This window comes from Corythoichthys intestinalis, chromosome 14 (genome assembly GCF_030265065.1).
Source record: "Corythoichthys intestinalis isolate RoL2023-P3 chromosome 14, ASM3026506v1, whole genome shotgun sequence".
Lineage (NCBI taxonomy): Eukaryota > Metazoa > Chordata > Actinopteri > Syngnathiformes > Syngnathidae > Corythoichthys > Corythoichthys intestinalis.
In genome coordinates, this window is record NC_080408.1 from 2,502,400 (window position 1) to 2,526,813 (window position 24,414).

The window sequence follows — 24,414 nt, forward strand, 5'->3', positions numbered from 1 at the left end:
CATAGCAGCAGTGTTTACTCGGCATGTTCTTTTTTTGAAAGATTACCGGCAGAAAACAAGTAGTAATAGCATGAGTATGTACGTGTGTACGTGTATGCAAGGGCGTGTCTATGTTGACCGACTTCCGGGTTACGATGAAGACGTCACGGTCTATAAATAGCATTCGTGCTGTACGCTATTCAGAGGACTCTTCACATCCTCAACGCCGCTGTTCGTTCCCTGATTCAATACCATTAATGGTGCTAACGTCTAGCGCTGTCCGTGAGTTAATTGAGACTTTCACATGAGATTTAATTAGCATGAATGTGGCCTGTGAACTAAATTGAGTTTGACACCACTGGTTTAATCACTGTCAATGTGTGTATTTCACTGACTTTTTCAGCGGTTAATGCCACGTTTTTTCTTTGAGGGAGCTGGTTTCCCTCTTATTTTATGTGTTTACTTAAGCATTTAATACATGTTCTATCTATAATATAGATATATTGTGACCAGAATTGACTTCACCTTCAGCCTCTGTCATGAGTTAGCCTGGCAATCGAGCTTGACTTTGGCCAAGGACAAGTTACATGGCAAGTTAGTCTGGTTTACTGTGGGTTTATTTTTTTCTTGCATTTCCACTTTACGATGTGTCACAAACAAATAGCAATGCTGATACAGTGCGGATATCACGTTTTTCGAAAGAACAATTTTGTCTTTTTTCAATGTTAATTTTCTGCATTCTCACTTGATTTGTGAAGTTGTTAAAGAGTAGAGGTGTGCATCGGTACTGCCCTCACGATTCGATTCGATTACGATTCGGAGGGCCACGATTCGATTCAATTCGATTCAGAGGGTCACGATTCGATTCGGTTCGATTTGGCAATGCATCGCGATGCCTTAAAGCCTGGGATGCATTAAAATTCTAAAGCAAAGCATATTTTTCGTGAATCATGAGGCAACACAAGCGGTCAGACATTAAACAACTTTTTATTGGCTCTTGTGTCACTCCTGGTTGAAGTCAAATGAAAATACTTTGAGATATATATTTAAAAAAAAAAAAAAAAAAAAAAAAAAAAAAGATCACAGCATTTAATTGGTGCTTTGAATGAGACCAGGGCTTTCTCTTTTTTTTTTACACACAGTAGCGGCCTTTCACACAGTGCAACATCTGAACTCCTGTGCAAAATCAGTAACAGTCACTGTATTTTAGTCACAACAACCCATCGATAAAAATATTCAAGTAAATATTAAAGAAAGCGACAAAGAAAATATTGTAGCGCAGCAGCATCTTTATCGCAATATCAATCCAGGGATCAGTTCAGTTGCAAACAAAACATCCAACTAAATTGCAATGTAGAACAAAAGTAAAATGTAGGCCTAGCCCACTATATATGTGCAATCAACTTAGAAATGCAATCAGTAACTACCACATAACAATAGAAAATAATGAATTAAAATGAAGTGCAGCAGCATTTTAGCAGCCATAACAATCTGTTTCAACATGAGGAAATATCATTTTTTTTTTGCAATTGAGAGAGCAGAGAGATAGTAGAGGTTAGATGGGGCCTAAAAAATCCAGCCCGACCCGACACGGCCCGCTGGTATTGAAGCCCGACCCGGCTTGGAGTGACGCGAAAAAAAAAAACGCAGCAGCAGCAGCAATTTATTTTCATTTCTTCGAGATGGCAGAAAAAACACATGTTTCTTAATGTTTAAATAGTCTACATATTTTTGTGATCATTATAGAAGCATTTACACAACGAAATAACGCTGGGAAAGTTTAATATTATAAAAAAAACATGCGATTTTGCAGACACGCAGAGGAGAAGATTCAAAAGGATCACATTTGTGTTGCCTTTGTGTGCATAAAAAAGTGTCTTTCGTAACGAATTCTCAGTTGGCAGAAAAAAAACGCAGGTTTTCTTAATGTTTAAATAGTCTACATATTTTTGTGATCATTATAGAAGCATTTACACAACGAAATAACGCTGGGAAAGTTTAATATTAAAAAAAAACATGCGATTTTGCAGACACGCAGAGGAGATGATTCAAAAGGGTCACATTTGTGTTGCCTTTATGTGCATAAATAAAAGAGTTTTTCGTAACGAATCGCAAGCGCCACAGCAGAGAAGAAGAAAAAGCGGGCGGCGTCACTGCTTCATGTGAGTGCACAAGCATATGCACAATACAGAGAGCCTGCTCTCGGTTTTATCTCTTTTTTTTTTAATTTTATTTTTTTATAATTTATTAGTCGGCGCGGGGCGGCCCGACCCGACCCGACCCGAACGCACTTTAAGACTTAAGGCTTAGTTAATAGACCGATAAACTGCTGACATTGATGGTGGTAGACATCCAATCCATTTGAAGCGGGAGGCCTGGCAGCGAATCACTCGCCTCAGCGAATCATTACACCATTCATTAATGGGAGGGAAGGTGCATCTTTTTTTTTTTTTTTACCTCATTGCCATTGACACCAATAAACGTCCAATTCATTTGAAGCAGGAGGGCTGGACAAAGTCCAGCGAGCATGCCAGGCTAGTCATGGGTGGGCCTCTACAGTACTCTATTGTTGTACTCTATGTCACCTTCCAAGTTAAAATGTATCAAATCTCATGTTGAATTGCTCTGTGGTAGTACTACTAACAGTATCTTCTGAAGCCCTGTGTTTGTACATTCTCACCTAGGCGCACAAATATATATGTGTATGAAATATTTAAGATTCACAATATGTACTAACCTGTGTAAAGGTACTCGTACTTTGAGTCACCTCGCGTTGTTTCTGTGACTTTTGTTGATCAAAAGTGTGACTTTTGCAACTGAATGGTGAAGTGTCTCGAACCTTTTTGACCAAGAAGTTGGCTTCAATACCTGTTGTTTTATTGTATTGATATTTCAAGCACAGACTAATGCATTGACATTGCAACACATAAACTACAAAAATAAAAGTGGATTTAAATCATATTTCTGTCAACCTTGGCTTAAAGGGGATATGAAATGTTTTTTTTAAATAGTATTTTTATAGGAATTAAAATCATAAATTGAAACCATCTATAAACAACAATTGGGCATAGTGCAGATGTTGAGACGTATGATGACTCAAGTGGTATGTTTACATGAACAAAAATTTCTTCAATCAGCGTTCGAATTAAAATTATGGGCTGTTTTGGGTTAGAATATTCCAAATGGGGTGTGCACAGTGGTAAGAAAAAGTATCTGAACCTTTTGAATTTTTTCAAATTTCTGCATAAAATCACCATCAAATGTGATCTGATCTTTGTCAAAATCACACAGATGAAAAAACAGTGTCCGGTTGAACTAAAACCACCCAAACATTTGTAAGTTTTCATATTTTAATGAGGATAGTATGCAAACAATGACAGAAGGCAAGGCAAGGCAAATTTATTTATATAGCACAATTCAACACAAGGCAATTTAAAGTGCTTTACATCACATGAAGATCATAAAAATCACATTTAAATCAACACAACGTAAAAACCAAGACAAAAAATCGCATTTAATCACAGAATAAAAATAAATAAATAAAAATAAAACAAAAACTACTATTAATAATAATAATTGAAATCAGCAATGGAGATAAGCACAAGAGGAATAGAAAGCAGGTAGATTGAAATATATAGACAGTTATGGATATGGAAAGGGGGGAAAATAAGTCAGTGAACCGTGACATTTAATATTTTGGCAGCAATAACTTCAACCAGACACTTTCTGTAGCTGCAGATCAGTCTAGCACAGTGATCAAGACTAATCTGGGCCCATTCTTCTCGACAAAACTGCTGTATTTCAGTCACATTCCTGGGATGTCTGGCATGAATGACTGTCTTTAGGTCATGCCACAGCATCTCAATGGGGTTGAAGTCTGGACTTTGACTTGGCCATTCCAGAACGTGACAGCCTCAGGTTTTCCGGTAAACCTTTTGAATTCATTCTTCCATTAATGATTGCAAGTTGCCCAGGCCCTGAGGCAGCAAAACAGCCCCAAATCATGATGCTCCCTCCATCATGCTTCATGGTAGGGATGAGGTGTTGATGTTGGTGAGCTCTTCCAACTTTCCTCCACACATGACGTGTGTGTTACTCCGAGACAATTCAACATTGGTTTCATCCGTCCACAAAATATTTTGCCAAAACTTCTGTGGAGTGTCCAAGTGCCTTTTGGCGAACATTAAACGAGCAACAATGTTTTTTTTTTTTTTAGACAGCAGTGGCTTCCTTGGTGGAGTCCTCCCATGAACACCATTCTTGGCCATAGTTTTACATATAGTTGATGTGTGCAGAGATATTGGACTGTGCCAGTGATTTCTGTAAGTCTTTTGCAGACACTCTAGGGTTCTTTTTGACCTCTCTGAGTATTCTGCGCTGAACTCTTTGCATCATCTTTGGTGGACGGCCACTCCTTGGGAGAGCAGCAACAGTGTCAAACTCTAGACAACTTCTGTGACTGTCGATTGATGAACATCCAGACTTTTAGAGATGGTTTTGTATCCTTTCCCAGTTTTATACGAATCAACAATCGTTGATCGCAGGTCTTCAGGGTTTTGACCGAGCCATAATGCACATCAGACAATGCTTCTCATCAAGACAATTCTTACCAGGTGTGTGTTTCATAGTGGGCAGGGCAGGTTTAAACCACTCATCAGTAATTCGGCACACACCTGAGTTAAATTGTTTGGTATAAATTGGTTTCAATTGCTCTTGAAGTCTCGTTAGGCAGAGGGTTCGCTTACTTATTTTTCCCCATTCTGTCATTGTTTGCATGCTATCCTCATTAAAATATGAAAACCTACAAATGTTTGGGTGGTTTTAGTTAAAGCAGCAACTGTTTTTTTTCATCTGTGTGATTTTGACAAAGATCAGATCACATTTGATGGTGATTTTAAGCAGAAATGTGAGAAATTCATACCATTGCATATGAATCATTATTTCGACCAGGCCTCTAATCATAAAAACAGTGTCCACATAAACTTAGATAGTGAATAAGGAAGTAACGTTTTGCTTGCAAGACCAATAAAATACCGCTTGTTATATGAAATAAACATGATTGTTGGTACAGTCATATATACAGTACTTTAAATGCAACTAGAAACTGCAATTTCTGGAGAAATTAGACCTGGTCTTTCCTGTGTGGCTATACAGATCCTAGCCCCGCCCAAGGCTATCAATAGAATGGACAAACATGCCTATCAATGGCATTAAACAAATTAAATCCCATTAGAAATGAATGGGAAATTTGGACGTCCATGGCCGCCAATGGCGGCAACCTTAATAAGCGTCAATGGAATTGGGGAAGTTTGGGGGACATGTCCTATTGATATCTGGTCATTATCTGTTGATTTTTGGGAAAAAAAAAATTCCCATTGAAAATGAATGGGAAAAATTTGGACGTCCATGGATGTCAATGGCACCACCCTCCATAAGGAAAATTCCGATCGTGCTGATACTTGAACGGTGCTGATCGGTCAAACGGTTTAGGCTTTTTTTTTCATTAAAAATGAATAGGAACATTTTCGGCAAATTTCCTGGGAACCGTATTTTTTTTCCAAATTCTGCATACAACTTTTATGCCCCTCATCGTCCCGGAATTTTTGATGCCCAAATTCTGTGATTTGGTGAAAAACTGAAGGACTAGATACATTTTGAAACTTTCCTTTTTTCCCATTAAAAATGAATGGGCACGTTTTTGTCAAATATCCGGGAAACCGTACATTTTTTCAAAAAATTTTCCACGGTCTTTCTTATTCCCCTCGCCGTCCCGGAATTTTTGATGCCCACATTGTGTTCAAAAATGGAAGGAGTAGATACACTTTGAAAATGGTCTTTTTTTCCCATTAAAAATGAATGGGCAGGTTTTTGGCAAATTTCCGGGGAACCGTATATTTTTTCCAAATTGTGTGTATAACAATGAAAGCTCAGGACACAACACACTTGAGACGATTTCTGCTCTACTGACACATTTTAATGATGACTCTGTGAATTGCGTTACATGACAGGCACATTTTACTCCAGACCAGATATTGTAACAAAACTAAGTGTCGGCGTGGATGATATGCAGGATATGTTCTGTTCCTAGATACAGTAGTTCATAACTAGACAAATACCAAGCATTCACAAGGACATTATCACCCCTAGGCCTAGACACAGCATCACTGATCTGTGAAAGACTGATGACTCGTATGATGAGAAATGTCCAGTGGCGATGACTGTTAGTATGGCATGCATTTTTGATGGGAGAATACAGGTTTACATCACAGAATGTGTGCCGTCACAGGGTTCGCGGTGTTATCATGCAGTCATGACAAAGTAGCAATGAGGTAGGCATCAACTAAAATGAGGTAACACAAATATTTCCGCTGCATTCTTTCAACTCATTGGCTGCCATTGACAGTGCTGTGACAGCCAGTCTAAATGAGTCGTGAGCTAACTATTAAAAAAATGAGGCAAATTTGCGATTTATCAAGAGTTAACTCTTAAAAGAAAAAAATTCCGCTGAATCGTGAGTTTAGCATTAAGAATATGCCAAAAAAATTGCTTTTAATCTTGAATTAAGTATTAAAAACAAACGACAAATTTACGATTCATTGCGAGTTAATGATTAAGAACAACAAATTTGCGATGAATCATGAGCTAACTGCTGAAAATGTGACCAATTTGCGATTTATCCTGAGTTAACTATTTTTTAAAAAATTACAATTTTTTTTTTTTAATAGTTAACTTTAAATAGTTAACTTTTTTCGATGAATTGGGAGTTTAGCATTAAAAATAGGCAAAAAAAATGCTATTAATTGTGGGTTAGCTATTTGAAAGAAAAAAACATTTGTGATCAATCGTGAGCTGCCTTTTGAAAATGCGACAAATTTGCGATTAACTCATGGGTTAACTATTAAAAAAGTGACTAATTGGTGATTAGTTGTGATTTAACTTGACAAATTTGCAAGTAATGGTGAGTTAACTACTTTAAAAAAGCAACAAATTTGAGGTTAATTATGAGTTAACTTAAAATAATGCTACAAATTTGCAATTGAGTGTGAATTCACTAAAAAATTTTTTAACAAATTTGCAATTGTTAGCTCACTGTTAAAAAAAAGCAACAAATTTGCATCAATTATGAGTTAACAATTTTAAAAAAAAAATGCAACAAATTTGCGATTAATTGTGAGTTAACTACTTAAAAACAGTAACAAATGTGCGATTGTGAGTTAGCTATTAAAAAAAATAAACAAATTTGTGATCAATCATGAGTTAACTTTTGAAAATGCGACAAATTTGCGATTAATCATCGGTTAAACATTAAACAAGTGATTAAGTGGCGATAAGTGTTTTAACTTGACAAATTTGCAAGTAATGGTGAGATAACTACTTAAAAAAAAGAAACAAATTTGAGGTTAATTTTGAGTTAACTAAAAAAAATGCTACAAATTTGCAATTGAGTGTGAATTCACTACTTTAAAAAAAAATTAACAAATTTGCAATTATTAGCTCACTATTAAAAAAAAAGCAACAATGCCATCAATTATGAGTTAACGCTTCAAAAAAGTGCAACAAATTTGCGATTAATTGTGAGTTAACTACTTAAAAACAGTCACAAATTTGTGATTAATTGTGAATTAAATTTTTTTTAAAACGATTATGCGATTTTTAGCTCACTATTAAAAAAAAAAAAAAAGCAACAAATTTGCAAGTAATCGTGCCTTAGCTACATAAGAAATGCAACAAATTTTAGATTAACGGTGCGTTAACTACTTAATAAAAAAAGTAGCACATTTCCGATCAATCGTTAGCTCACTATTAAAAGAAAACAAATTTGAAATTAATTGTGAGTTAACGATTCAAAAAATTTGCAATCAATCATGAATTGTAAAAAATTTATGACACGTTTACAATTAATCGCGAGTGAACGATTTTTTTTTTTGCCAATTAATTGTGATTTAACTATTTAAAGATGTGACACATTTGCATGCAATTATGAGTTAACTACATAAAAAATGCAACAAATTTGCAATTAATCATGAGTTAACTATTAAAAAAGCAATAAGAAATTTGCGATTAATTGTGAGTTAACTGCTTAAAAAATAAGAAATTTGTGATTGTTAGCTCACTAGTAGAAAAATTTAACAAATTTGAGATAATTGTGAGTTAATGATTAAAAAAATGCAACAAATTTGCATTTGTGGATTAACTACTTTAAAAACTAATAAATCTGCGATTAAACACTAGCTCACTATTAAAAAAAAAAGCAACAAATTTGCAATTAATCATGAGATAAGTAATGAAAATGTGACAAATGTGCGATTAATCGTGAGTTAACTATAAAAAAAAGCGCTAAATTATCAATTAATCGTGTTTTAACGCTTTAAAGATGTGACAAATTTGTAATTAATTATGAGTTAACTACCTAAAAAAGGTAACAAATTTGAGATTAATTGTGAGTTAGGCATTCGAAAAATGCAACAAATTTTTGATGTATCGTGAGCTAACAATTTCAACATGCGAGAAATTTGTGATTGATCAATATTCAACGATTTGCCTCAAAACGGATTGCGTGTCTAACGCGGTCAGTGGCACCCAAAGAGTTGAAACGGATTGGACGTGTTTGTCAAAGGCAGACAATAAATTAACTATGTTTAAAGGAAACGGTAGATGAATAGTTGTCCTAAATACATACAGTGCATCCTGTGACCTGGCTACATGAATATGACGTGTACACTATTCATTTGTAAAAAGACATTTTTGAAGCAGTTAACTCATTTGCTGCCTACTGACGGAGAATCGACCACTTGGACTGCCAGTGGAAGCCAATGAGTTAAATGACTCTGGGGTACGTTCAGGGTTCAAAAAGTCAGTGGATATATTATTACACAGTATTGCACGAGTCAGGATGATTGCATAAATACTTTGGGCCTGATGTCTGGACTTAATGTTAGCAAACATATTGGGATCTTTTTTTAAGTAGGCCTACAGTACTTTGGCTACAAACAACCTCTTTGTGTTCATATGTCCATTATCTTGTGGCTGAAAGGCAAATTATACTTCAAAAGTAAGAAGTCATTAAGAAAAGTCATTACAAAAATAATATATCCTTGCTACTCCCTTAAAGACAGGCCTACTACATATCCAGCGAAACTAGCTAGCACCTAAAGATCTTGATAGCGTTTTTGCGCACAAACGTTCTTTACGGCAGAGACGAAGGTCCAACTTTAAATGAATCGTTAGCCGACTATTAATGTGACAATGTTGAGATTAATTGTGAGTTAGCTATTTAAAAACGCGACAAATCAGTGATCCGTGATGAAACAATTTAAAGAATGTGACAAATGTGTCACAAATTTGCATTAGACTATTTAAAAAAACAGCAAATCCGTGATTAATCGTAAGTTAACGATTTAAAAATTTTAACCGTGAGTTAACTAGTTAAAAAATGTAACAAATTTGCGATTAATTGGGTGTAAAACATTTTTTAAAAAGCGACAAATTTGTGATTAATTGTGAGTTAAAAAGCGACAAATTAACAATTTGTCATGAGTTAAGTATTAAAAATGTGACAAATTTCGCATTAATCGTGGGTGAAGTATTTTAAAAAGCAACTGAATTGCTATTAATCGTGAGTTATATATACATACATGTGTGTGTGTGTATATATATGTACATATAGATATATATGGCAGAAAAAACAGACAAGACTGAAAAAGCAGTTTCTGCTCTTGGACCCCTCTTAAAAATAAACTGCTGTACTTTCAGCCAAAAGAACTGTTGTTTTTGATAGAACAATCTACTCTATATGCTAGCATAGCAGATTCATGGCGCATTAAGCCCCCAGGCTATTTTTAATTTGTCCGTTTTACCCTGGAAACCCCCGTTTACCGATGTCGCGCAATTTTGTTTAAACCCAGCCATAAAAACTCAGTAATTACATTTATTATTCGAAATGCCTGTCATTTTTAGCTTTGAATCATTAATTAATCATAAAAAAATGACAGACATTTTGAATAATAAATATAATCAATTACCTTTGTTTTATGGCTGGGTTGAAACAAAAGCGGTTGCGTGACGTCTGTAAACGGAGATTTCCAGGGTAAAAGGGACAAATTAAAAATAGTTTGGGGGCTTATTGCGCCATGAATCTGCTATGGCAGCATATAGACATATTGTTCTATCAAACATAACACTTCTTTTTGCTTAAAATACAGCAGTTTATTTTGAAGAGGAGTGCAAGAGCAGAAAGTGCTTGTATATATATATATATATATATATATATATATATATATATATATATATATATATATATATATATATATATATATATATATATATATATATATATATACATACACATATTCACATATAGATATATTGGGGCTGTCAAATTTATCGCGTTAACGGGCGGTAATAATTTTTAAAAAATAATCACGTGAAAATACTTAACGCAATTAACGCATGCGCGGCACGACCCACTCACGCATTGTCACATTCAACCTATCATGGCACCGTTTTACTTATATACAGAGCTAGAAAGTCGCATCAAATGAAAGGAATGGACACTTGTAGCATTTGGAGCCGTGCTATTAACTGTCTAAAGCTTTAACATTCCTCCCTTTGCAATTAGAAATAATGTGGGTGTAGCATGGGGAAGAATGACAGCAGCTGTACTTTTCTTACCACACTGTGTTGTTTCCAACACAGAGAAGATATATCAATTGGTGCCACCACGCACAGTCATGGTTGCACTTCCCATCATGCATTTGGGCAGAACAGTTAAATTGCTACAATATCATTTACTGAAAGCTCAACAAATACACTAGATGCCAATATTTAGTCAAAATATACAAAGTCAGATTTATCCTTTAAGAATTACAAGTCTTTCTATCCGTGGATCCTTCTCACAGAAAGTATGTTAATAATGTAAATGCCATCTTGGGGATTTATAGTCATAATAAACAAATAAAGTACTTTTGTACTGTATGTTGAATGTATATATTCGTCTTGTCTTTCCATTCCAACAATAATTTACTGAAAAATATGGCATATTTTAGAGATGGTTTGAATTGCGATTAATTACGATTAATTCATTTTTAAGCTGTGATTAACTCGATTAAAAATTTTAATCGTTTGGCAGCCCTAATATATATACTGTATGTATATATATATATATATATATATATATATATATATATATATATATATATATATATATATATATATATATATATATATATATACATACATACATACATACATACATACATACAGTATATATAATATATAATATATAATATATATACTGTATGTATGTATATATATATACACACAGTACATGTATCTATACATATGTACACATATACATATACATATAAATACAATTTTCACATGTCGTCCGTATATGTGGACCTCATCATATATTAGGTCAAGTAAGCCACACAAATGTTAATAATGTGACGTACATTGTTTTCTTCATAACCAAAAATAGCAAGTCGCCCTATAAAGAGTCAAACAATTATGCAGTATGTGTTTTATTACCTTTTTGGATGTGAATTGTTTTAAGATATTAACAATATGCTCACGGTTAACTGCTATAACAGTTAATAAAGCAAAATGTTACTTCCAAAAAAAAAAAAAGGTCTGTAAAGTTTAATACAGTAAACAGGTTTATAATAGAGGCAGTTTCACGCTGCAATTGACTACTTACAATTTGTTTTAGCTTTTAAATAAATAAATTAATTAAATTCATTGCAAATCGACCGGCATGGGACGGATTCCTGCTATGCATGTCTATCATCATCAATGGCACTGAAAGTGCTAACTAGCTAGCTAACTAGGTGTATCGACAGCAGATAAAATGACCACTACTGTACTCTATATACATTTTCATTTTGAAACATGGCCTAATGTTGAACCGAGAACACTTGTCGAAAAATGATGTTCTCGCTGCAGATCATGTAGGAAAAGAAATGATTTTATCATCAGAGTGAAGTGAAAATAGTCAAATGGAAACCCTGAACGTACAAATAAATGAATCACTCATCATCTTATTCCTCTCCTCTTAGATTTGTTGGCTCATTATTGGGATAAGAAGACCGGGGTTGACTACTGATGGATCATTTCAAGTCGATTCCCTGAGTTGGGGACACAGCCTTCTCTTTAACCTAAAACACACATACCACACATTAGTTCACATACAGACACAGTAGTAACAATACACAGTGGTATGAAAAAGTATCTAAACCTTTTGGAATTTCTTACATTTCTGCATCACATCACCGTCAAATGTGAGCTGATCTTTGTCAAAATCACACAGATGGAAAAACAGTGTCTGCTTTAACTTAAACCACCCAAAAATTTATAAGTTTTCATATTTTGATGAGGATAGTATGCTAAAAATGACAGAAGGGGAAAATAAGTGAACCATCACATTTAATATTGAGTGGCCCTCTCTTTTGGCAGCAATAACTTATAATATAATATATAATAACCAGACGCTTCCCGGGTTGTCTGGCATGAATCACTGTCTTTAGGTCATGCCAAGCATCTCAATTGGGTTCAAGTCTGGACTTTGACTTGGCCACTCCAGAACGTGTGTTTTGTTCTTCTGAAACCATTCTGAAGTTTATTTACGTCTGTGTTTTGGATCATTGTCTCGTTGCAACATCCATCCTCTTTTTAGCTTCAACTGTCTGACAGACAGTCACAGCTTTTTCTGCAAAACATCCTGATAAACGTTTGAATTCATGCTTCCATTAATGGTTGCAAGTGGTCCAGGCCCTGAGGCAGCAAAACAGCTCCAAATCATGATGCTCCCTCCACCATGCTTCACAGTGGGGATGAGGTGTTGATGTTGGTGTTGGTGAGCAATTCCATTTTTCCTCCACACATGACATCCAAACAATACAACTTTGGTTTCATCAGTCAACAAAATATTTTGCCAAAACTTCTGTGGAGTGTCCAAGTGCCTTTTTGTGAACATTAAACGAGCAACAATGTTTTTGTTTTTGGTTTTTTTTAGACAGCAGTGGCTTCTTCCGTGGAGTCCTCCCATGAACACCATTCTTGGCCATATAGTTGATGTGTGCACAGAGATATTGGACTGTGCCAGTGATTTCTGTCAGTCTTTAGCAGAGATCCTAGGGTTCTTTTTTTACATCTCTGAGTATTCTGCGTTGAACTCTTGACGTCATCTATGGTGGACAGCCACTCCTCGGGAGAGAAGCAACAGTGCCAAACCCTCTCCATTTGTAGACAACTTCTCTGCCAGACAATGCTTCTCATCAAGACATTTCTTACCAGGTGTGTGTTTTATAGTGAGCAGTGCAGCTTTAAACCACTCATCTATCATGGAATGTGGGCAGGCAGGTGGTGTGTGGACCCAAGTGCAGGGAAAGGGAATCGAGGCAGAAAGGCGATACAAAAGTAATTTTATTAAAGCCGACAGAAAAACAAAGTACAAACCAAAACTGAGGTGATCCCATAAAACACAGTAGCAAACAAAACCCAGGGTATTGACAAAAGACTGGTCTTAAAAACTTATGAGGCAGAGGAACACAATGGCTGGGACGTAGAAACGGACAAGAATCAACATTGGCGTGAACTAACTGGGAGCTTATATACACACACAGACAAGGGGTAATGAGACAGCGAGGAAAAGGTGAGTGACACAGGAGGATGCAGGTTGGAGGATACACTAGGAATAGGTACAACAGGTGGAATCAATGGGCAATCACAGGGACACACTAGGAGGTAACTGTGACGGCATTGGCCGTTTGAATTGTTATTTTTTTGAGACTCTTCCTGTCAGCTGATCGTCGCCTCCACCAGCTGGCTGCTTCCCCACCCACTATGACGAAAGCTGATCGACGCTGGACGGACCCACGACGTCGCTGCTGCTGATTGGCCACGAAAAAAGGCGCCAAGCTTCTTAAACCTGCCGCTGTCAATGCTCTAGGAGGTCGCATTTGACAGCATTCTGCCGCGGTCCTCCTCGCCAGCTGTTTGCTCGCCATTCACTCTCGTGTGCGTTTGATCGCTAGTTTATTACACTCCCGCTTTTTCGGTGAGGTCTTTTGTGTTTATTCGTTATTGGATCGTTTTTGTTCACCACTGTAAATAAGAGCAATGAAGCAAGTAGGGGTAAGTAGCCATTTCTGTTCAACCCGTTTTCTCCTGTTTTGTATAGCATAGGAAGTTAGGTTAGTGGCTGTCTTTTCTTTGTTCCTTTTATATGATCAGGGTTTAGTTAGCGGGTGGGGTTTAAGTGTAGTTCCTTTTGTTTGTTGTTTTGGCCTGGGCTTACCCTGAAGTCACGCTTCTTTGGCATTCTGTATATATTTATTGCGAATTTTATTACTGTAGATACATTTGTGTCCACTCGTACCTTGTATGGCTCGTTTTATGTTGCGCCCTTAGCGAGCCGTCCGTGGGACGTAACAGTAACCAGCACAAAACCTAACATCATCAGTGATTGGGCACACACCTGACTTAAAATGTTTGGTAAAAATCAGTTCCAATTGCTTTTTAAGTCTCCTTAGGCAGAGGGTTCACTTACTTATTTTTCCCCATTCTGTCATTGTTTGCATGCTATCCTCATTAAAAATATGAAAACTAGGGTTGTTCTGATTATGTGTTTTTGCTCCCGATCCGATCCCGATCGTTTTAGTTTGAGTATCTGCCGATCCCGATATTTCCTGATCCGATTGCTTTTTTTTTTGCTCCCGATTCAATTCCAATAATTCCCGATCATTTTTCCTGATCATATACATTTTGGCAATGCATTAAGAAAAAAATGAATAAAACTCGGACGAATATATACATACAACATACAGTACGTAAGTACTGTATTTGTTTATTATGACGATAAATCCTCAAGATGGCATTTACATTATTAACATTCTTTCTGTGAGAGGGATCCACGGATAGAAAGACTTGTACTTCTTAAAGGATAAATGTGACTTTGTATATTGTGACTAAATATTGCCATCTAGTGTATTTGTTGAGCTTTCAAGAAATGATACTGTAGCCGTTTAACTGTTCTGCCCAAATGCATGATGGGAAGTGCAACCATGACTGTGCGTACTGGTACCAATTGATATATCTTCTCTGCGTTGGGAAATAACATATGGTGTTAAGAAAAAGATCAATTACTACCTTTCTTCCCCACATTTCTTCCCACAATATTTCTGTTGAGGTAATTATCAAGGGTTGATTGAATACTTGCTTAATTGATTGAATATTTGCTTGATTGATTGAATATTTGCTTGTGCTCATATATAGCATACATAATACATATTGCCATGTTTTTTCTTATTTGATATAACCAGTTAATGATTATTGCTTGCTATACTAGGTATAATGTTTAAGTGTTACAAAGTGTTAAAAAAGGGTCGGGATGACAACTGCCTTGCTTCATGGCCGCATCATTGCATAACTAGACCTTCCGGGACGTCTTCAGCACCTGACGTCTAGACTTTCGTCTAGACTTTCGTCTAGACTTTCGAGGATAATTTCCCATTCGAGGACATCTTCCATGGCCGCAGCATTGCATAACTGAAGTGTCTGGGTCATTTTGACCTCTTTACCTGTGCCCTTGCTTACACACGTGTATTTAGTTAGTTCCACCTACATGCTCACACAGAGCCAACCAAAATCACATGGGTGTCTCCAGCTTGCTTCCCCCTCCCTTCAGGGCGGCACCCTTTCTGTTTTAGGACCAACCCCTAAATAAAAAGAGCAAGGAGGGTTTTTCCTTACATCAATTTTGGTGACGATACAGCGTAATCTAGCATTCCTCTGTCTTAGTCCCTCTTTGCTCTCCTTGGCCAAGAAAACTGAGTGTCTTCTCTCCTTATTTTTGGGTAATTTTACAAATGTCTACCTAGGGGTCTATTTTTGAACTTGACAATTTCTAATCGTAGGGAGAGGGATTGTAAGGCTTTAGCCAATTAATAAAAGGCCCGAAAAGTTGCCAAAATTCACTCTACTCATTTTACACTGCCTTTTAGCTGTATATATAGGTAAAACGGCGCCATTACAGATTGAACGCGACAATGCGAGAGTGGGTCGTGCAGCGCATGCGTTAATTGCGTTAAATATTTTAACGTCATAAATTTTTTAAAAAATTAATTACCGCCGTTAACGGGATAAATTTGATAACCCTACCTTAAGCCTAAACTAAAGACTCTGGATGAGGGTAACATATTATGTCTGTAACGTTAAATACAATTAGAAAACTATTTAATTATAAAATATATATGTATATTAACAAAAGGCATGTCTGATATTTTTTTGCCGATTCCGATACTTTGAAAATGACGTGACCCGATCACATCTAATGCAAACCTATAAATGTTTGGGTGGTTTTAGGTAAAGCAGACACTGTATTTTCATCTGTGTGATTTGGACAAAAATCAGATCACATTTGATGGTGATTTTATTCAGAAATTAAGAAAATCCGAAAGGTTCAGATTTCATACCACTATACATTTGGGATAGACTAGGACCGTCAATCAAAATCAGATGACTCGAACTTGAACCTGGGTGATGGGGGAAAATATTACATTATGCTTTTGTGATGAATGATTGCTTCTGTGACATAGATTGTAACAACTTCTATTGTCTTTCACCTTGTTCCCATAGTTAGGAGACGCGCTTTAGAATCTCACGAGATAACTTGTTTTGCACCATAGTATTGTTTTACTACACGCCTGGGTCCCATAGTTACACGCCTGGGTCCCATTGAGATAACTTGTTTTGCGGCAATAATATTTACCATTTGTTGGCATCTGTTGCAGCACAGCTTATTTGTCCCATGTGAAAAGCCCTTTTTCAAGGGGGCTGAACCAAAAGTAGCTTAAATGTTTGTGATTGGACGGGGCCGCGCCGCTCGGGGGCGGAAGTTGGCCTCCGCCTCCGAGGGGTGCGTCCCTACAAAACCGAATATTTCCGGGCGACCAGTGAAATCCGCTGGTGGATGAAGCGTACGCATTGCCCAGCTTTGACCTTTTGCCGCTTTACTGGAGTGTTGCTGGCTTTCCACTCACTTGTCACGGTAAGCGATTTTCATTGCTAAAGGGACATTTTGTTGTGCTGTAACGATAGTGCGGGGATTCTGGGGTTGACAAACTCAAGTCTCGCGTCATCGTTGACATTTGTTGATACTTGTTTGCTTGCTCTTGTGGGATTGTAATCAATAAATCTCATTTATTCTGCATTTTCTAATCAAAAAACATTGTCAATTGAGCAAAAGTGTGCCTGTTACTGATTCACCGCGAACCTGGAAAATTCGGAAAACACTGGGTGTACGAATATGTGATACAGTTTTCTCATATTAGCGTGTTGATTTCGGCCCATACCTGATACCAATATAGAGGAACTTACCCTGAGTGAAGGCCGGGGAGGTCTTACTGGTCTTACCGGTCGCACTGGCTCTGCTACAGTGTTAACTTGTCTGCGGTACATAGGTTCCAGATCATCCGCTACATCGGGAACGCCGATGTACCCCCCGGCCCCGAACACAGAGCCGAGATCGCCCTCTAGCATATCGTGACCAGCCGGACGATTTAACGTGCTGCAAGTCTGGTGGGTGGTCACACCGGCTTCAAATCCTAGCGCTTCTTCTGAAGTCGCGTCGCTGTCTGAGCTATTCAACTCTGCTTTCAGTATGCACCGATTGTTGTTAGTTTCGGTCGGAACGTCCTCTTTTACCAAGTCCAGCACTTCCTGGTTATTATGGTCATCCAAATCGAGCAATTCACCTAATCGAACTTCGTCTGGATTCGGTATTTCCCGTTTTTCGCGGGTAGGTGAAACTAGCACTTCCTGATTTTCGAGCACTTCTCGGTTGCCGAAGAAATCCGAATCTAAGACTTCCTGATTTTCCATACAGGAGAAATCCAGTTGTTCCGGATTAGCGTGGCTACAAAATTCCAGCACTTCTCGGTTATCGTTCTCACATGGTTCCACCACTTCTCGGTTTTCCGGGCTACAGAGATTTAGGAATTCTTGATTTTCTTCGCTGTCCAGATATGATATTTCCAGTCCTTCCTGGTTTCTGTTTTGAAGCAGTTCTCGATCATTGTCGCTACGAGGATCGAGCACTTCCTGGTTTTCGTGGTGCAGAAGTTCCAGTGCTTCTCGGTCGCTGTCGTTCAATGCTTCTTCTTGGTCCTTATTTTCAAATGCAGCGGGTGACACGTTTTCCACGTTATCGTGGCGACACGGTTCTGGCACCTCCTGATTTTCTTCTTCGAGGCTGAGCTTGAAGCCGTAAGGATCGGAGTCCTGGACCATCTGGGAAGAGGGGATTTCATACTGGTAGGAATAAAAGTTCAGAGGCTCCGGCTGGGAAGAAAGGTCCTCAGGGTCAAAAGGAAGATCTTGATCACTGGGCGCCGGGCTCAGCTCCTCGTCGGGATCTAAGAGAGTGTGACTGGAATGTTCGGGACTGAGTTTAAACCCGTAAGGATCGAAGGAAGTCTGACCGGTCGGTTCATAGTCAAAGCTCAAGTTAGTCTCAAGAGACTCGGGTTCAGTGTGAAGGTTGTGAGAGTCGGCGGAGTTTGGAGGTGATGGAGGCTTTGTTGCTTCTTCTTTCAGGCTTTCAATCCAATCCGCAGCTTCTAAAGCGCTGTCTTTCCGGCTCGTTGTGTCCGCCACGAACGATGTTTGATCGCCGAGCACGGTCCTTGCTGAAAGGAAGAAGATAAAATTAGAATCTGAATTATATAAGCAAGAACGGTGGGAAAGAGGACTATTACTGCTCTGATGGCAAGTGGCAAAAACATTTGTCGTTTTCGCCGTAAAAGGGCGTAGTGCTATGTCAGTTTCCCCCGAGCTTTCTAAAGTATTCTTACCCCTGGAACTTGAACACATTGTGTGACTGTATTTCTAAGAGGAATTGTATGTGAGTAGTCACACAGATTTCTGTTTTCTGAAAGGCAATTAAAAACTAGAAACCGCAATTTCGGGAGAAATTACTTCTGGTCTTTGCCATTTGGAGATACAGATCTTAGCCCCAGCCTAGGTTGGTTTGGGGACAATTCGGGGACAATATCAGGTCACTTCCTGTCTATTTGAGGACATTTATGGGGCCTGGAATAATGATATAAGGTCATTTGGGAACATTTGGGAGGCGTGCCCTATTCTTATCAGGTCATTTGGGAGCATTTGGGGGCGTGGCCTAGTCATATCAGGTCATTTGGGAACATTTAGGGGGCGTGGCCTGATCATATCAGGTCATTTGGGAACATTTGGGGGTGTCGCCTGATCATATAAGGTCATTTGGGAACATTTGGGGGGCGTGGCCTGATCATATCAAGTCATTTAGGGGTGTGTCCTATTGATATCTGGTTATTTCCTGTTGATTTGGGGACATTGTTTTTTTTTGCCATTGAAAATGAATGGGAAAAAATTTGGACGTTCATAGCCGTCAATGGCATCCAAGTGCATTGGCATCTATAGAATGGACAAACATGCCCGTCAATGGCATTAAACAAAGTAAATGCCATGACAAATGAATGGGAAATTTGGACGTCCATGTCCGTCAATGGCAGCACCCCCTATAAGCGTCAATGGAATCGGGGACGTTTGAGGGACACGTCCTATTGATATCTGGTCATTTTCTGTTGATTTGGGGAAATTTTGTTTTTTCCCCGTTGAAAATGAATGGGAAAAATTTTGGACGTCCATGGCCGTCAATGGCATCGACATCCGTATAGTCAATTGAATCGAAGTACATTGGCATCAATAGATTCGACATGCATGGTCGTCAATGGCATCAATGCAATTTAAATTCCATTGGAAATCCTATTGGAAGTGAATGGGAAACGTTCCCATTAGAAATGAATGGGAAAGTTTTTGGCAAATTTCCGGAAAATCACATGTATCATAGACTACAAGATACTTGATGGGTCAGATGAGGTATTGTCTGTGCAAGGCCGGGCCCGTAGGGGGCTGTGTGAGTCAACTTCCTTTATTAGAAGTCGATGGGAATGACTCTCACACATACTTTTGAACTGAACTGGGAAATCACCTTCAAATGTACGAAATCTGGACTACATACTAACAACAAGGATTGTCTCAGGAGTGATTTATTCGAGCATTCAATGTAATAATTTTATTTTTCGTACCATGCATGCCTTTTGAAACGTGAAAATAAATCAATAGGACAAATTAGCCGCTACAGCATTGGTATTATACATTGCAATATTTATGTAAAATAAATGCAATTTTTCCGTTTTTTTTAGCTTTTACCAAGAATCGAGACTCATTTTACATCCATATCTATAAAGATTTCAGGGATTTCAGCATTTATTCACAAGAATTTTCAACGGAAAAAGCTCTTTGTTAACATATGGCGGCTGCTAATTTCCTTACAGACTTAGTTCGCAATATTTACGTAAAATAAATGCTACCTGCACGTTTTTTTTTTAAATTTGCTTTAAACAAAGAATCAAGACCGTTTTACATCCATATCTATAAAGAATTCGGGGATTTAAGCATTTATTCACAACAATTTTCACTGGAAAAGCTCTGTTTACATAAGGCGGTTGCTAGCTACATTTACTAACAGACTAGCATTATACTTCGACATATTTACGTAAAATAAATGCTACCCGCCTGTTTTGTTTTTTTTGGTTTTTTTTCCTTTGCTTTTAACCAAGAATCGAGAATGTTTTACGTCCATATCTATAAAAACTTCAGGGATTTAAGCATTTGTTCACAAGAATTTTCACCGGAAAAGCTCTGTTTACATATGGCGGCTACCACATTGACTGACAGACTAGCATCACACTTAGACATATTTACATAACATAAATGTTAACTGCACGCTTCCAAATCTATAAAGAATGCAGAGATTTAGCATTTATTCACAAGAATATTCACCGTAAAAGCTCTGTTTAATTACGGTGGCCGCTAGCTACAGTTAATAACAGACTAGCATGGTACTTCAACATATTTCCATAAAATAAATGCTAACTGCACGGTTTTGTGCTGTTAACCAAAAATCGAAACTGTTTTACGTCCATATTGCTAAAGAATTCAGGGATTTAAGCATTTATTCACAAGAATTTTCACCGCAAAAGCTCTGTTCAGATAAGGCTGCTGCTAGCTACATTTACTAACAGACTAGCATTGTACTTCGACATATTTACGTAAAGTAAATGCTAACTGCATGTTTATTTTGCTTTAAACCAAGAATTGAGACTGTTTTACATCCATATTTATGAAGAATTCGGGGATTTAAGCATTTATTCACAAGAATTTTCACCAGAAAAGCTCTATTTACCTAAGGCGGCTGCTAGCAACATTTACTAACAGACTAGCATTGTACTTCGACATATTTACGTAAAATAAATGCTAACTGCATATTTTTTTTCCCTTTTAACCAAGAGCCCAGACTGTTTTATCAGTGCTGTCATACCCACTTATTGCCTGCCTGTGTTTCTGGTGTTTTGTCACCCCCTGCTGGCGCTTAGAAGTAAATACATTAGATAAGTTCCAGCACTTTCTGCTGACGTCATCATATGTCGATGCAAACTCATTGTGAATAGACGTATAACGAATATATACAGTATAGCGAGGAAAATAAGTAATTGAACACCCTGCGATTTTGCAAGTTATCCAAATCAGAAATGATGAGTGGGTTTGAAATTTGCATAATAGGTGCTTGTCCACTGTTTTTTTTAAATGTATTTTACTGCTGCAAATTATTTGAACACCTGCCTATTAGATTAGATTTTTAAAAAATGACTGGAGACAAAATGGTGGAAAGAGACTCCGATGTCGTAAAGTCGAAATCGCGTAAGTCGAGTACATCGTAACCCGGCACATCCCAAATAAATTTTAAACTTTTGAAGGGATTTGACTTATTTTGAGTGTGATTTTTGATTAAAAATTGACTTGATAAAAATTGTTTTGAAATATGTGAAAATTTACCTTCCTCAACTTTTGCCACTGCAACATCGCTTATTTCTCCGGCGAGCGATCCAAGACTGTGCTCCTCTATGTCCGAAGGTGGCGAGACGGCGGTTAAATCCAATTCGTACCCATTGGGATCGGATTCCACCGAATACTGTCCCTGGGAACGCCAGCCCCGTACGGGCTCCGGGCCCAGTTCCTCGGACGAACTTTGGATGGGCTTAAACCCGAGGTCGTCGTCCGCCCCGGGGATAGCGTTGAGATCCTCTTGACTGTAACTGATCTCGATGTCGCTGTCTTCATCCGGAAACTCGGATTCAAAGCACTGCGTGCCGGCGGACGCTTTATTTTCGGCACAGGATAGACTGGTGTCGGCCTCCTCGCAATTAACGGGCGCTCCTTCCTCGCATCCCGCGTTGGCCTCGGGGAAAAACATGTCCGCCGCGAAGGGATCGCTGCCTTTGAAAGGATCGGATGTGAAGCCGTCTGAAAATAAGATCGGGTCAGAATCTGAATCAGCATCATAATCAGCAAGTACTTTACATTCATTCGTTCCAAATGGATCTGTCGTCTATTGCCGTAAATGGCCAATATCAAGGTCAAGTTTTTCTAACTACCACAGCACATACTGTACTTTGTGAACACTATAACACATACATGGTTGGCAGTGACTATAATATAAAATACAGTATATATATAATAATATAATATATAGTAATATATAGTTAATACTCGCCTGACGAGTCTGTTTTTGGGAAAAGGTCTTCATTAAATAGGTCATCTGGAAATGAATTGAAAATTAAAAGTTAAAAATGTGAAAATGTGGCATTATTTATGATGCTAGAGATATTTTTTGTCACATTTTTTAACATATCTGGCTTGTCTTAAATGACACATAAAAAAACAAAACAAAAAAAAAAAACACTACATAAATTATACTATATCAGAATATGGACTGATTTTTAATCCTTTTTTAAATTTAAAGAAAAAAATGAAAAAAAAATCTTAATTTAATCACAGAATATTTAATATCAACTCATTGCTTCTTGTGTTTTGCTGGGAACAGAAAATTGGAGTTTTATCTTTTTTAATTAAGATAGTCTGAAAAAAATAAATATAAAAAAGAGAATATTTACCGTTTTTTCCCCTTTAGTAATTAAATTAAAAATAATTAAATAAACTTTCATTAGAATTTGAATAAAGAGAATTTTAAAGATTTTTACCACTTCTTTTGTTTTCTTTAAAAAAATGAAGAAAAAAAAAGTTTTAAAAAGTCTTGATCACAGAATATTTACTATTAGTTTTTTTGCGTTTTGCAAAGAAAAGAAAATTGCCATTTTTATCTTTTAAGATATTTTTGAAAAAAAAATAATATGAAAAAAAAATATGAAAAATAATTTTTACTCTTTTTTCCCCATTTTTTAATTAATTTTAAAATCATTCAATATATTTTTTAATCATAAAGAATAAAGACAATATTTTCGACCCTTTTTTTCTTAAAAAAAAAAAAGAAAACAAGTTTTAAAAATCTTAATTAAATCACATAGTATTTATTACTAACTCATTGCCTTTTGTGTTTTGATTAAAAAAAAAAAAAGAAAAATGATTGCTGTTTTTTAAATTAGATAATTTGAAAAAAAAAGACAATATTTACTGTTTTTTTCCTTTTGTAATAAAAAAAAAATGTTTGAAAAATTAAAACAACAATTAAATTTGTGAAAAAGAACCATTTTTAAAAATAACATTTTTAAAAAAAGTTTGAGGATGTAAGAAATCTGAATTTAGGAATATATTTACAATTAACTCATTGCCTGCAATTGACCTTGGCAAACGTCCATTCAAACTGGGAGGACTGGCCGAAAATGACATATTTCAGTGCATCCGTTCTTTCGCCCCTCTCGATCAAAATGGATTGGACGTCTAGCGCAGTACTTCTCAAATAGTGGGGCGCGCCCCCCTGGGGGGGCGCAGAGCAATGCCAGGGGGGGCGCATGTGACCTCGGGGAACATGTTTTTTTTAGTTTTTTTTTTTTTTTTTTTTGCCGTACTGGAATAAAGTGTACTTGCACATCCACTCAGTAGGTGGCAGTGGCGCTCTCATTTTCAGAGTGCGCGCAGTATTTTTGAACTAAGGAAGAGCACTCAGCACACACAGACAACAGATATGAAGAGCAGTGTGCCACCGCCGTTTTCGAAAGCCGTTTTCCGACCGGACTCACTCACGCAGCGACCCACTGTCTTGTCCGGTTCTCACGTCGCCGCCCGAGAAGTGCCATTTTCGGCTTGGGATCGTCACGACGACTGCCCTCACCTACGGTTCTACCTCGGCTGCCGTGAGTGCGCTTTTTTTTCGTGCCGTTTGCCTTTTAGCTTTGACTTTTAATATAGTGGGTGATGATGAAAGACCACTGTTTACTGTGTCTAAAAATAATTATAGCAGACAGCAAGAAGCCAAATCAATTAAGACGCCACTTAAAGACATCAGACCCCAATCTCATTGTTAAGCCGCTTGATTTT

General features: G+C 37.3%; 1 protein-coding gene across 1 annotated transcript in view; it reads right to left on the reverse strand.

Annotated features, from left to right (window-relative positions):
* Window positions 1–11,289: 11,289 nt before the first annotated feature.
* The window catches only part of LOC130930390 (uncharacterized), a 31,631-nt gene continuing 18,506 nt past the window's right edge, over window positions 11,290–24,414 (reverse strand). Inside the window, exons 8-11 of the mRNA XM_057858313.1 lie at window positions 22,634–22,678; window positions 21,916–22,383; window positions 17,356–18,665; window positions 11,290–12,134 (exon numbers count right to left, since the gene is read on the reverse strand). Coding sequence (XP_057714296.1) covers window positions 12,087–12,134; window positions 17,356–18,665; window positions 21,916–22,383; window positions 22,634–22,678 — 1,871 coding nt within the window. The 3' untranslated portion in view covers window positions 11,290–12,086. The remainder of the gene's footprint in view (window positions 12,135–17,355; window positions 18,666–21,915; window positions 22,384–22,633; window positions 22,679–24,414) is intronic.